Genomic DNA, 15,287 nt, shown 5'->3' on the forward strand with positions numbered 1-15,287 from the left:
GATAACTCTTGAATCAGAAATCAGTGATCATAAATAACGAAGATGGAAGCACGGAACATAAAATAAAACACTCAAGGTAGGTTTTTATGTAACGCGAATTTTAAATATTTCGTTTGCATTGGGTATCGAGTTATCTTTAGTTATTTGCCGATTAAATTATAAATTGTAAATATATATACTTATATATAAAAATTTATATCGTCAATCAATAAACAATGACAGTAATGCGATTGGTTATATTTATACAGCAATTTGAAATTGGTCATTACATGTCCAATCGCGATTTTTCAATTGGTGGCAGTAAATCTGAAATTAAAGACACAGGAGAACTTGTGATATAAAAATGAAAAAAAAAAAAAAAAAATAGTTTCTCCACGACAACGTGGAATGATGGAGCTCGAAGATGCAAGTCTACACTCTTAACGCTATTCATGATTCATGTTCATACAGCGTATCGTTTTGAGTGATATATTGTGTATCCAACATCGAACCAGAGGATGGAAACTCGAGTTATCAAAATCTAAATTCACTATGCCTCGAAAAACGCTAAAAACGTATCAACAATCACGTTGACCTATTGAAAAACTAACGATTCGAAGGTGTATCCCTAAAATCTGGCAGATTTGTTGCTTCGTGACAGAAGCGTGATATCTTAAGTTTTGTTTCGTTTCGTCTCTGTTCAATTTCTTTTCTTGTTTTTCTCTCGCATTCACCTCCCCTTTACTTTTCAACCCTTAAGCACATTATCCCCCGAAAAAAAAGGAGAGCACTCTTCACCCTTCCTCCCCCTCCACCCCTTCTCTTTCTCTCTGTCTCTCTGTCTCTCACCAAGTCTCTCATTTTTCCCCCCTCTTTCAATATATCGCGTATTTTTCTTTCTTTTTATTAAATGTACACGATAACAACAGAATTTTCGGTATTCTTGCACGTTAGAAACGTGGATGAGTGATTGTATATTTGAGCGGCAGCCGATTATCGGCCGATTCCTTCCTTTACGCGAGTGAATGCTCCCTACGTTTAACTGGTGTCAATGTACACACAGTGTAACGTTATTGTAGCATTAGCCAGAAAGCATTTCTAAAAGAATCTTCGTCTAACTAGAATTCGACATGATGAAGAGCAGTGCTATGCTTAAGAAAGAAAGCAAAATGCGCATACGTGCTTTTCCGGTGAGTACAGCTTCTTTTACTTTTCATTTAAATTTCGTTCGTTTTATTCATTAAAATCCATATATTTCTTACTCTTTTTTGCATAACCCTTTATTTCACTCATATACTTGTTAATATTATATCTATCTGAATTTCTATATAATACACTCGTATACTTTGATAACCTGTTTTTATAAATTATATGTCAAGTTATAAAAAATGCCAATCAGATATAGAAGCAAATTTGCTTTTGTTATTTGATTCTTTATCATTAATCTGAATTTTATGTTTCTGTACATGTTAATATGTAGCAATACCATTAATTTCATATTAACGATCAAAATCCGTTTGGTTTTAATATTTTCAATAATTATATGCAATTGTATTCTATGTACTCTGATAACGATGAATGTGTCAGCAGGTATTTGATTGATATAGTTGCTATAGAGGCATAAAAGACAAGCAATGATATATAAATATTGTAATGTTACTACATTTATTCATGACTTTTGATCAGTTTTACCAATAAAGTTTGGAATTTGTGATTTTCTTGTACAAAATTTGCAATTGTATAATACTTATATTGAAAATTTTGTGTTAAATAAGATGATATTAAAAATGTGATAAACATTTTTAATACTTAAGTTACTATATAAGATATCTGTGTATCTCTTTGTGATCATGTTTTATTCTGTATGTAATTTGTTAAAATGTATTCAAATTTTGTTTGGTTAATTTAATCAATGAAATGAATACGACGTGTAATTACCATTTGTTATCAATATTTTTTTTAGTCTTGTTTTATGAAAATAGTAGGATAATTAACGTTAACAATGTTACGATATCGATGAAGAGTATGCGATAACATAAATACCTTGAAAATTCGTAATATTAAAAGCATATGTTTATATAATGTATTCCTTCGCATCTATAGTTGTGCAATTTGTTTTGTAATAAAGTTAATTTTTTAAAAGTTTCTGATATTTATCTAGTTTTTAAGTTAGATATCTGGTCGTTAGATATTTCTTATTTGACTTTTAATTTTGCTCTCTTCCAATAATAATATACGACACGACACGACACGACGCGACAATAATAATTAAGATTACATTTTTTCACTTTTTTAGACTACTATGGATGAAAAGTATGTAGAAAGTATTTGGGCACTACTAAAAAATGCAATTCAGGAAATTCAGAAGAAAAATAATTCTGGTCTTAGCTTTGAAGAACTTTATCGGAATGCTTATACTATGGTTCTCCATAAGTATGGAGAACGTTTATATACAGGTTTAAAGGAAGTAGTAACGCATCATTTGGAAAATAAAGTACGAGAAGATGTATTGAGATCTCTCCACAATAATTTTCTTCAAACATTAAATCAAGCTTGGAACGATCATCAGACATCGATGGTAATGATCAGAGATATTTTGATGTACATGGATAGAGTGTATGTTCAACAGAATGATGTAGACAATGTTTATAATTTGGGACTTATCATATTTAGAGATCAAGTAAGTATTTGTAAATGAATCAGAGTCATAGATTTTAGGGTAGTTACGAGTGAAAATACAGTAAATCGTTTACTTTCAGGTGGTCAGATACGGATGTGTTAGAGACCATTTACGAGAAACATTATTAGGTATGGTAGCAAGAGAAAGAAGAGGAGAAGTAGTAGATCGCATTGCCATAAAGAATGCTTGTCAAATGTTAATGTTACTTGGCATCAACAGTCGTCAAGTGTACGAAGAGGATTTTGAAAGGCCTTTTTTACAACAGAGCGCTGAATTTTATAGAGTAAGAAACCTTGTTGTATACGTGTATCTTATGAAAAATCTCTGAAAAATGATTCATTTTGTTTTCTGCGCGTTTAGATGGAGTCTCAAAAATTTTTGGCAGAAAATAGTGCATCGGTATATATAAAAAAAGTTGAAGCTAGAATTTGCGAAGAATCTGAAAGAGCAAAACATTATTTAGACGAATCCACCGAACCACGAATAGTAGAAGTTGTAGAAGAAGAACTAATTAAAATTCATATGAGAACTATCGTTGAGGTAAATAATTATTAATTCTTCTTTAACGTTCAGTTGTAGTTTTAAGATAGTTCGTGTAATTTCTAATTTTCACGATTTCTCTTGTTGCCTCCGAAAGTCTCTATCTTATTATTATACATGCTATTGCTATTGCTTTTTTAATTACAGATGGAAAACAGTGGTGTAGTACATATGCTCAAAAACCAGAAAACTGAAGATCTCGGTTGCATGTATAAATTATTTTCAAGAGTTTCGGACGGACTACGTACAGTATGCGATTGCGTTTCTCAGTTTCTCAAGGAACAAGGACGTGCCATGGTTCAAGAGGAACACGAATCAACAACAAATGCCGTTCTTTTTATTCAGAATTTATTGGATTTAAAAGATCGTTTTGATCATTTTCTTCATTGTTCGTTCAACAACGATAAAAATTACAAGCAAATGATTGCGTCGGACTTTGAATACTTTTTAAATTTAAACACCAAGAGTCCAGAATACCTGTCCCTCTTCATTGATGACAAGCTGAAAAAAGGTGTTAAAGGGGTTAGTTCTGTTAACTGTTGTATTCCTATAGATAAGTACTTATTATGGTAGGTAATACCGTGAAATTTTACTAAATCTATTGTATTCCAAAAAGGATTAATGCCAAACAATCATTTTTTCTTACATTTTAGCTGCCAGTTTGTAGTTAATAATTATTTAACTTGAGTAACATTGATATTTCTTTATTCGTTACAGATGACAGAGCAAGAAATTGAAGGTATTTTAGACAAAACCATGGTTTTGTTTCGATTTCTCCAAGAAAAAGACGTATTTGAACGATATTATAAACAACATTTAGCGAAACGTCTTCTCTTGAATAAATCAGTGTCCGACGATAGTGAGAAAAACATGATATCCAAACTTAAGGTAAAATTTTCTCTGTTATTACCTGTTTTATTACTTTAACATGATTCATTATTATTATTATTATTATTATTATTATTATTATTATTATTATTATTATTATTATTATTATTATTATTTGTGTTTAATATGAGTGTGGATTGTTCGGTAATTACATTATTTCAGACTGAATGTGGATGTCAATTCACGTCAAAATTAGAAGGGATGTTTAAAGATATAACAGTCAGTAATACCATCATGGATGAATTTAAGGATCATGTCCTTACATCTAATGTATGTTAATAGTTGGTACATGTAGGTAATTTTAAACAGTTTTAGATTTTTTTAAAATTCTTATCTCATTATTACAGACAAATCTGCACGGTGTGGATATAAGTGTAAGGGTTTTAACAACTGGCTTTTGGCCAACACAGTCTGCAACTCCAAAGTGTAGTATGCCAGTAGCTCCGCGAGATGCTTTCGATGCCTTCCGACGTTTTTATCTTGCTAAACACAGTGGCCGACAACTAACGTTACAACCGCAATTAGGTTGGCGATGAATTATTTTCAATAATAAATTGATTCCTTGTGTTCTTCATTTTTTTATAGTTATCATATGTACATATATGGTGGTGCAAATATTTTAGGTTCCGCGGATTTAAATGCTGTATTTCATGGACCACGAAGAGAAGAAAACAGTTGCGGCGGTCTAGATACACCATCGTCTTCAAGTTCCATTGGTAACGGAAGTGGAAGCACTAACGGTAGTATTTTAAGTCAACGTAGCAGCAGTTGTGGAAACACAAGGAAACATATAATACAAGTATCAACTTACCAAATGTGTGTTTTGATGCTGTTCAACAAAAGAGACAAATTAACGTATGAGGTCAGTTCGAATAAGAAATTCATCGTATCGTTTTTTGCTTTTTTTTTTTTTTTTTATATTGAAATTTCAATGTTTCAAGATTATCTGTACAATGTGTGAAACGTTGCGTAGGAAATTCAAGGTGAAACCGATATTCCAGAGAGAGACTTGGTTAGAGCATTGCAATCTCTCGCAATGGGCAAAGCTACGCAAAGAGTATTGTTGAAACATCCCCGTACAAAGGAAATAGAACCTTCGCACTGTTTTTGTGTCAACGACAGCTTTACCAGTAAATTACACAGGTACTGTTCTCATTGTTTTCTCGATTTTAATATTATTTCTTATAAAATTCTGTATAATTTTTTAAAGAGTAAAGATTCAAACGGTGGCAGCAAAAGGTGAATCAGAACCGGAAAGGAGAGAAACGCGTAATAAAGTCGATGAAGACAGAAAACACGAGATAGAAGCAGCTATTGTTCGTATTATGAAAGATAGGAAGCGCATGCCTGTATGTAACATTAATATCTCTTTATTCATAACTGCTGGAATGTTTAATCTTACCCTACTTGTCTCTCTCCCCTCTTTTTTTTTTTTTTCTTATAGCATAATATACTTGTGACAGAAGTAACAGAACAGTTGAAAGGCCGATTTTTACCTTCGCCCGTAATAATTAAAAAACGTATCGAAGGATTAATTGAACGAGAGTATTTGGCGCGCACGCCAGAAGATAGGTACGTGTTATTTATTTATGGTATTATTACAATTATAAGTTAATATTTATTAGATTCGTTCGATTACAGAAAGGTGTACACGTATGTTGCTTAATGTTCGAATTCAAATATTGGATCTGTACAAACATGTAAGTAATTTGTAATAATGCGTATTTCGTTAATTGTATTTCAATGTTTCATTATATTTTGCTGACTTGTATGTTGTATCATGAGTTTTCATTGAGTAAGGATTGTTACTCTTATATAATCATGATTAAAGTTATCGTATATGAGGCAGTCTGCATCGACCATGTTAACAAATTGCTGATTTTACATTCCATCCTTGATGATCTTTCTTCTTTTTTCTTTTTTTTTCATTTTATTTTTTATTTACATCGTCCTATTTGAAATGAGTTAGAGTCGAATAATTTTCTACTTAGCTATAAACGAAATTTAAAAGTGAAGAAGCTTTACAAGAAAAAAGGTTAATAAGGTCAAGTTGAAGTCGATTGATGTCGATTGCCTCACTGTTCAGAAAGAATACCTAGATACGTTTCATAATTGAATAGTTTGGTGGAAAAGGTTAATGTAAAGGTAATATTTATACTTTCAAGTGTAAAGTGAAAATTTATAAATATGTTCCATAATATAGTTCACATTTTCTTTGCTCCGTTTACATAATTGAAATTTAGTTATCGTTTAATTAAAGATAGACTTTTGTTTAATGATAAATTGGAAAGTAAGTAATACCAAATCGCTAAAATTGATTCACTCATTGAGCGTATTACAATTAAGAAATTTTTTTTACACTTGTAAAACTGCGATTAACTACAATCATATACAATTTAGACGAATACACCGTAAATTTCATAAAAGTATTGATGTTATACAGCGATTTTATTTATACTCGTGGTTATCTATTATATGTGTACATAAGTAATGTGAGTGTATTATCTAAGAATATATTTGCCCCATTTTCAATATTCGATTATTTTATTTGAAATATATTCCACGTCCTTGTTCAAAATTGATCATATTCCTTATTCAGAAATAAAATAAAATTAAAGAAAAAGTTTAGTACATTGTTTACCAAGTTTCACCTCTTCCACCTAGCTTATCAATTATTTTCTTACATACAGATTAATCAAATTCTTCGTTAAATCGCAGAATATTTATTGTAGTATGCCAAAAGTGGAACCTACGAGTCTATAACAGATGCGGAATTTATTGATGAAATTAAAAAAGTGCGCGGATGAGCTTATAGAAAGATGAAGAACGTAATAAAAAGAATGAAAGTTATGATTATAAACTATTATTATGGGCTCGTGTGTTGAAAGATGGAAAAAAAATGTGAAATGCATCATATTTTTATTTTCATTTATATCTTTATTTATTAATATAGAGATTTAATATTTAAACAAACGGTTTTACCCTTTCTTACGCAAACTGAATAAAAATAAAACCCTGCAAAAGTAGTCCTTTGTTTCAATACGTTTTAAATGCAAAGCATCATATTGATCCTATCCTTTATATTCCATTTACTAGTATTCAATACAACCGAGTTTTTCGTATTCAAGTACCCACTTGTACATATGTAATAGCGTGGAAAGATAAGTTTCGAGTTGAACATTTCGGAATATTTCAGAATTTTCATATTATTTTTCCTACACAATATTACATATATTGTATGAAATAACAAATCAATAAAGATATAAACTTAATTTCTTCTAAATTTAAAGTCTATTAAATGCTTCAATATTACATTTGAAAAAAAAAACAAATACATCCGCTATGTATTATAACGTAATTTTCAATATGAATCGTTCACACATAAAAATTGAATTCAATTTTCAAAACGGCGCTAAGAAAAAAGTGTTGCTATTGTTTTAATAATTACATAAACTTATTTACATTCACATTTGTTTACGAGCTTAAGTGATACGCATAAAAATTCTTCTACAACTTTTGAGGAATTAACATCATGATAATGCACCCATAGCATTGGAAGAAAAATTCATTACTGTAGAAACTTACTCTTTTTACTCCAACACAAAAAGAATAAATGACATTTTTTTTTCCCCCTTTTCTTTCCTTTGAATTGTATGGATTATAACCGCGCAACGACTTTAAATACAAATCGTATACAATATCATACAGTTAGTTTATTATATTTTACTTTGTTCTGAAAAATTTGTTAATCCACTTTTATAAACATTACAATTTGCACATATTTATATCATTGTCGGTAGTTAACCAATACTGTACACATGTATCTCAACTTGTTTTCATGTAACAGTTAAGTCTATGCTGGTTTCAATTAAATTATCTGACAGGTGGCAGGCATCTTGGTGAATAAAATCGGTCACCCGTGGTTATTCGTTAGATGATGATGACTCCCGCCTTTTTTCTGCGTGTTTTTTCGTAAACTCTTCAGCGTTTTTTAAAAATTTTTTTCTATCCTTTAGAAACTCTTCGGCAAGGTCTGCTCTCAACGGATGTTCAGGCTCTGGATCATTTACTAATGCTATCAATGCTTGTACAACTGAAAACAAGTCCATATTTGTTGTTTATTCTTTGATTTTAATAACAGCAAATTTAAATATAATTTACCTTGATCTGTTTTCGTAGCTGGTTTCCAATTTTCAGCGCTGATAATTGGTAAGCATACTTGTCCCTTTTCATCAACATTCGGATGATATATTTTAGTTTTAAAGTTTATCTTTGGAGGTTTAAAAGGATATTCTGCAGGAAAGTTTATCTCAATTCTAAATGCTCCCTTATTATATGGTGGATTATCCTAAAGCACGTTAACATATATGATACAAATTTCCTAATTGTAATTAATATTAATACCATTATGCTACCATATCAATTTTAAACATAAGATACATAATATTTACAGAAACGAAATGTGCACTACTGTATACAACTAACTGTATATATATATATATATATCTTTAAAAATAAGATTAGGTTAGGTTGGATTAAATTATATCAGTAAAACTGAATGATACACTAGAACATACCGGCAGTATAAGGCCTTGCCAAGTAAGAATATTTGACTCATCTACTTGAATATTTGTAAAATTTTTCATTGCTGAAGCTCTTAAATCACCAAGTTCCTAAAAGAAGAAAATGATCATTATTGGAACAGTCAGTGCAAATCTAATTATTGAATGAACATTCCTCAAAATAGATACAAAATATTTAACGATGATTTCGAAAGAATTATAAAGCATTTATATTAATAACAATAAAAATGTTAACGTCCTGTATCTTCCTGAAAAAGTTCGGTATCGTGAAAAAGGATACCGTGAAACCTATTCCTGTTAATCACCTAGCAATTATATATCATATTTCACAATGTTTAACACGTATTGATTTGATTAGATAGACTTTTCGACTGTCAAAATCTTTGATTTACCTTTTGCAATCTTCTCGTAGCTGCCATTTTGAAAATAAATTTCACTAAAAGTAGCAAAACTTGTCAACTTCTTGATGGCTTCGCAGCTATTTCGCCTTTGAAAATACCCTAGTATTTTTGGTAGAAATCTTTAGAAAACAAAGTTCTACAAATTTCTATTTATTGTGTATCCTGTTTTACAACACGGCTACCTCATTAATACAAATATAGATATTTATTATTGGTCACGAATGTGAATTGCAAACCATCCATTCGTTTGGTTGTACGCTTGCGTGTATGCATGCGTGAGCGCAGCATATTGTATGCATATGTCATGTGTGCAGGCACACTTACTAAAAGCAATTGCTTCGTTAGAGTTGCAGTCAACGTTGTTTTTTGAGTCCAAAAGCTGTTCTCAGCAATCTTTACAGCTGGAATTGATTTAATTTGCAAATTACGTATATATGTATGTAAGTTATAACAGTGACTACAGATCTAAGAATAGACATGCCTTTATTTTCAAGGAGTTTGGAATTTGTGCCCTGACAACGAATCTCATCTGCTCTATACCAGTATAAAAATGCGAAATACTTCGCACCGCAACAGTCTGTCGTAGATTGACAATAAGAACGGATTACTTTGATATATCATCGTTCTCAGATGAAGGCTGCATTATGAAGCCCTTGCTGGCATCCTGCGTTGATTATAATTCAATTTCAAAATTAAATTTCCCGCCAAAGCATAGGGAGCCTACGATTCGACTGTAGCGCCATCTATACGGAAACGGCTGAAACTACTCAACAACATACCGACCAGGTTTCGGGAACGCCGGCGACGCTAGCGCCATCTATCAAAAAGTCGTGGAAACTGTTCGACGAGTAGTTTCTGCAACATCCCGACAGATGGCGCGACCATCGAACCGTATACTCCCTATCCTTTGGCGGGAAATTTAATTTTACAATTGAATTAATAATCAACGCCAGCAAGGGTTTCATAATGAAGCCAAGGAATATAGAGATATACAGAAAGCAGGAATGCAAGGGATGCTTGGATGTAAGGGATGCAGCAGCGACAACAGATGTAAAAGTCTGGACATGCCTCAGTCAAAAGCAGCACAAAAGTGAACAATTATTATTGTAACAAGTAAATATTTCATATTTATTCATATTTACCAAAAAAAATTAATTATTTTCCGTTTGATAGTAAGATATCTGTACTACACATATACATGTATGAATGAATATTTTCTTTATTAAGAGTGTAAATTTGTTCTGTCATGTATTGATCAAAAACATACAGTCATGATTATATAAATTAACAAAATTTAATAATAATTTATTACAAACATGCATCTATATTGTACAATAATTTCATAGACAATATTTATTCCCAGTTATTTATTATTCTTTTGTGTCACAAGGCCCAACCCTTTATCGCTGCTTTCCTTACATCCCTGCATTCCTTACATCACTGCATTCCTTGCATCCCTGCATCCCTTACATGCCTGCACTCCTTACATCCCTGCATTCTTTGCACGCCTGCACTCCTTACATCATTGCAAACTTCAACAGAAACTTCTGTCCATGTATATATAGTTATTCATTTCTTCATATTCCCAATTAAAATGCTGCACCTATTCAATGTGTACAGTGACAAGAAGGAACATAACAATATCATGAATTAATTAATGTAATTAATTATAAAAATCATCATATATTCCACACATTTATGTAAATGCACGTTTCGCAAATAACACTACTAGCGTCATCTTTAATGGTATGGGGTCATTTTCGCCTTACTCGTTTACGGGGTCCTAGACACCCCAGATGATATAAGGTCGGTATGCGGAATACACCAGGGGTTCCTCAACGCCCCAGATGACATTAGGTCGGTATGCAGAGTGCGCCAAGGGGTCCTTACTACCCCAGAATGATAATAGGTCGGTATGTAGAGTGCCCCAACTGCTCAGCGGGGTCCTCAACGCCCCAGATGATATTAAGTCGGTACATAGAATGCGCAAAAGGGTCCTCAACACCCCAAGATAAGATTACGTCGGTATGCAGAGTCCGTCAGGTGCACTACGGGGTCCTCAGCACCCCAGGATGCTATCAGGCCGGTATGTAGAGAGCGTTAACAGCGTAACGGGGTCCCGAACACCATAATTGTATCCCTTACATTTTTGCATCCCTTACATCTCTGTACCCTTTATATCTTTGTATCCCTTACATTTTTGCATCCCTTGCATCTCTGTACCCTTTATATCTCTATATCCCTTACATTTTTGCATCCTTTCCATCTCTGTGCCCTTTATATCTTTGTATCCCTTACATTTTTGCATCCCTTACATCTCTGTACCCTTTATATCTCTGTATCCCTTACATTTTTGCATCCTTTCCACTATGTGCCCTTTATATCTTTGTATCCCTTACATCTCTGTATCCCTTACACTCCTTAATTCTCCCTGTAGCTCTTGTATCCTTTCAACCCTTATAATAAATATATTATAAATAAAATACTTATGGCCACTAGTTCGAGTAAAGGTAAGTAAAGCGAAGTAAAGGTAAGTAAAGGTAAGTGAAGTCACGTGAAAAATAATTAAATTTCTGCAAAATTTAATTCCTTTTTTTGCCCCCAGAGAGCGCTGATTCGAGGCCGAGATTTTAGTTCACATTTTTGCCGCTAGAGGGCCAAAATCTCTGCGTGATTTAGTTCCTTTTTCGAAAACCAGATGGCGCTGATTCGAGGCCGAGATTTTAGTTGACATTTTTGCCGCTAGAGGGCCAAAATCTCTGCGTGATTTAGTTCCTTTTTCGAAAACCAGATGGCGCTGACTCGAGGCCGAGATTTTAGTTGACATTTTTGCCGCTAGAGGGCCAAAATCTCTGCGTGATTTAGTTCCTTTTTCGAAAACCAGATGGCGCTGACTCGAGGCCGAGATTTTAGTTGACATTTTTGCCGCTAGAGGGCCAAAATCTTTACTTGATTTAGTTCTTTTTTTAAAAACCAGATGGCGCTGATTCGAGGTTGAGATTTTAGTTCACATTTTTGCCGCCAGAGGGCCAAAATTTCGGCAAGCTTTAGTTCCTTTTTTTACCGTCAGGAGGCGCTATAATGGTATGTTTACAAAAGAGATGCAGGGATGGAAGGGATGTAAGGGATATAAGGATGCAGGGATGTAAAGGATACAGAGATGTAAGGGATGTAGGTGATGTAAGGGATGTAAAGGATACAGGGATGTAAGGGATGTAGGTGATGTAAGGGATGTAAGGTATGGAAGGGATGTAAGGGATGCAGGTACGCAAGGGATGTAAGGGATGTAAGGGATGTAAGGGATGCAGGGATGTAAGGAATGCAGAGATATAAAGATTTTTTTTTTTTTTTTTTAACGTGGGGAAATCTTGCATAAGACCCCCCGCCGACCCTCAGTGAAGGCGGCGGGGGAGTGTCAGATTCCTACTGACTAAAACCCCACGGCGACCAACACTGGCGCTAATCGAATGGTTATCATTCAACGAACGTTTTAAAGTTAATGCAAATAATCTTTACTTTGAATTTGTAACAAAAATTTGATGCTCGATCGATACTGTGGTACTATCATTGTAAGAGTACTTACACATATAACATTTCTCTGCCTTGTTTTCAAGCATGCGTACAACGTCTCAGCGTTACTCACAGACGTGTTTCCGCGTTATTGAAAGGAAGGATTGTTTGACAAACTTGTATCACTTTATGCACTTTGGTAAATAAATCATTTGAAAAAAGCAACTCAGTTATTATTTAATTCATACAATTTCATTTCTGGGTTATTTATTTAATGCTCGTAATTTCTTTCCTAGCTAATCAGCTATCTTTCAGTTATCTTATCTTACATATCTACTATAGAGCGCAAGCACTGATCTATAACTGCTTCTGGGTCCCTGACACCCCTTGATAAAATCAGGTCGTATTAAGAGGGCACAACCAGTATAATAATCGTCCTCTAATTTCTTCCGGATTAATTTTTTCTGCTTATTAACAAGCTCATCAAAGAGGAATAAAATTAGCCTTCGAAAACAACGGCATTTCTAGTCTTGTTGGATCTGTAGTCACTGCCTGTCCTCATCTTGGGGTGTCTGGAATCCTATGAATATTAATCCCTCGAAAACAAAGATATGTCAAGTCTTTTGTATCTGTTGTAGTCACTGTTATAACTTGTTGTTTTCAAATTTATATGTAAGTAATTTTAGGATAACATTACAGTAAAAAATATAAACTCCAAAATGAATGGTGTTATAACAATAACGCTTAAATTATTAAGAACATATGGTACTAAATCTACATTCGAATCTGCTGGCATCCGAAAGAAGGTAGAATTAATAAAAGAAGAAAGACATTCTAGAATCAATCTTGAAGATTTTGGTGAAAATGACCCTGAAATATATGAGTCTGAGTTTGAAGAGGTAGCTGAATTGGATGCAATGCGGGAAAGGTACATATAGGAAGTATTAAAATACAATGTAGCGTTCGTATATTGCATATATTTAAAGGTATCAATTCATATGTTCGAATATTTTAGGAAAGCAGAGAGAAATAAGGAATTACTGCCATATCATATTGTTAAAAGTAAATATTTTAAAGAAGTAGAGTCAAAGTTTCTTACATACAGTGAAAGAGATCAAATAAAGATGCTACATCAGAGTGATCCAACTGAGTGGACACCAGAAAAGTTAAGTGAGAGTTTTCCAGCTTTACCTGGAACTATAAAAAAGGTTTTAACATCAAATTGGGTACCAAAATCAGTAGAAAGAATAATAAATTATGATAATGCAGTAATTGAAAATTGGAAGAATTTTAAAACTGGCAAGTTAACTGTGAATCCTGCTTTGAGAGAACATCTGATGAAATTCAGAAATAGAAAGATCAGCTTACTTGATAGAAAAGCACTCGAAAGATTTGTACCTTGCCCTATAGTACTTCCAAAACCAAAAACTAATTATTTTTCATCTATTGTAAAAAAAAGTGTTGATAATACTCCACAAAAGATTGAAAGAAAACTTATCACAGATAGAAAGAAAGTTGTAGAGGTACACGTGGAAGAAGGTAACAAGGTTGATGAAATGGATCTTAAAACAAGAAGATGCGAGGATACAAAGGAAGGGAAATTAATTTTTACTGAATTTATGAAAAAGAAGTTGAATGATCTGGATGGGACATCTCGAGAAGAAAAGGAAGTGCTATTAAGTACTTATAGGAAACACATAGAATCCACAAGTTCAGAAGATATAAATTCTAACATGTTGGACAATGTCACGAAACATGTTACAAAACATGAAAAGAGAAATAGCGTTACGAGAAATACGTCGAATGAAAATACCTTAGTAGTTAAAAATGAAACTCAATACCAAGTAACAGCAGAAACCTATGTTGAACATAAAGGTTTAGACACGTACGTTAAAGAAAGAATTTCATTTATGGATACAAACTTTGATTATGCAAAACGTATAAAAATTCCTAAAAACGCATTTAAGGAAGGTATGACATATAGGATAAAGGATTGTTATTACGATGATGATGGAGAATTTTTATACAGGATACCCGGATTAAGATCTTAATTGGCTCTTAAGCTTACAAAACATGTTGTACATAAGTATTTTTAAAATTATGTGTATTAAAAGTATTCTATACTTCTGATTTGATATAGATATATGAACGTTCATAATTATAATGTAATCTTTAATTAACAAGCATTAGAATAAATACACACATGTATACATGTAGCGATACTGGTATTTTAATAATAAACTGTAATAAAGTTGTATTTTATAAAATGCAGCCCTAAATGTTTTTAAAATTCGATTGTTGCGCCATCTATACAGAAACGGCTGAAACTACTCAACAACTTACCGACCATGTTTCGGGAACGCTGTGGCGGCCGTTGTCGATAAGGAAGAATGCAACTATTGTCGAATTCTCATCGCTACCTTTTACTGTCCCGTTTATTGTTCATTTATTATTTTAAAAACAAATTCGAATAACTTTTATAACTATTCATTCCTCATAAAGGAATTCAAACTGACAGACGTATCCTCTACTATAACAATATTTTCCTCCATAACGCAGGCGACACTAGCGCCATCTATGAGGGTGGCGTGGAAACTACTCGTCGAGTAGTTTCCCCGACTTTTTGATAGATGGCGCTACAGTCTTCCTTTGGCGGGAAATTTAATTTTGCAATTAAATTATAATCAACGCGAGAAGCCAGCAAGG

General features: G+C 32.9%; 3 protein-coding genes across 7 annotated transcripts; 2 read left to right on the plus strand and 1 right to left on the minus strand.

Moving 5' to 3' along the window:
• Positions 1-414: 414 nt before the first annotated feature.
• Positions 415-7,113, plus strand: LOC114879194 (cullin-3-A). 3 transcript variants are annotated; one of them, XM_029193882.2, is made up of 14 exons: positions 421-1,169; positions 2,276-2,659; positions 2,739-2,942; positions 3,020-3,199; positions 3,347-3,721; positions 3,917-4,087; positions 4,250-4,357; positions 4,435-4,612; positions 4,711-4,949; positions 5,061-5,230; positions 5,298-5,436; positions 5,532-5,659; positions 5,729-5,787; positions 6,806-7,113. In XM_029193882.2, the coding sequence occupies exons 1-13, from the start codon at positions 1,110-1,112 to the stop codon at positions 5,751-5,753; spliced, it is 2,361 nt and encodes a 786-aa protein (XP_029049715.1). In that variant the 5' UTR covers positions 421-1,109; the 3' UTR covers positions 5,754-5,787; positions 6,806-7,113. The 3 variants fall into 3 exon arrangements, 2 of the variants coding, with proteins under 2 accessions (XP_029049715.1, XP_029049714.1); XM_029193881.2 differs by having other exon boundaries at positions 6,820-7,113; XR_003789872.2 differs by lacking the exons at positions 5,532-5,659; positions 5,729-5,787; positions 6,806-7,113 and having other exon boundaries at positions 415-1,169; positions 5,029-5,230; positions 5,298-5,390.
• Positions 7,114-7,499: 386 nt separating this feature from the next.
• On the minus strand, positions 7,500-9,372 carry LOC114879195 (ubiquitin-conjugating enzyme E2 L3). 2 transcript variants are annotated; one of them, XM_029193883.2, is made up of 4 exons: positions 9,063-9,372; positions 8,665-8,760; positions 8,249-8,435; positions 7,500-8,180 (listed from the first exon to the last, which is right to left on the minus strand). In XM_029193883.2, exons 1-4 carry the CDS (start codon positions 9,087-9,089, stop codon positions 8,011-8,013), a joined length of 480 nt encoding a protein of 159 aa, XP_029049716.1. In that variant the 5' UTR covers positions 9,090-9,372; the 3' UTR covers positions 7,500-8,010. The 2 variants fall into 2 exon arrangements, with proteins under 2 accessions (XP_029049716.1, XP_029049718.1); XM_029193885.2 differs by having other exon boundaries at positions 8,976-9,065.
• A 3,563-nt stretch (positions 9,373-12,935) lies between these two features.
• LOC114879182 lies at positions 12,936-14,797 on the plus strand. Of its 2 annotated transcripts, XM_029193848.2 has the most exons (3): positions 12,937-13,253; positions 13,339-13,509; positions 13,597-14,797. In XM_029193848.2, the coding sequence occupies exons 2-3, from the start codon at positions 13,499-13,501 to the stop codon at positions 14,630-14,632; spliced, it is 1,047 nt and encodes a 348-aa protein (XP_029049681.1). In that variant the 5' UTR covers positions 12,937-13,253; positions 13,339-13,498; the 3' UTR covers positions 14,633-14,797. The 2 variants fall into 2 exon arrangements, with proteins under 2 accessions (XP_029049680.1, XP_029049681.1); XM_029193847.2 differs by having other exon boundaries at positions 12,936-13,509.
• The last annotated feature ends 490 nt before the right edge of the window (positions 14,798-15,287 follow it).

This window comes from Osmia bicornis, chromosome 11 (assembly GCF_907164935.1).
Source record: "Osmia bicornis bicornis chromosome 11, iOsmBic2.1, whole genome shotgun sequence".
Classification (NCBI taxonomy): Eukaryota; Metazoa; Arthropoda; class Insecta; order Hymenoptera; family Megachilidae; genus Osmia; species Osmia bicornis.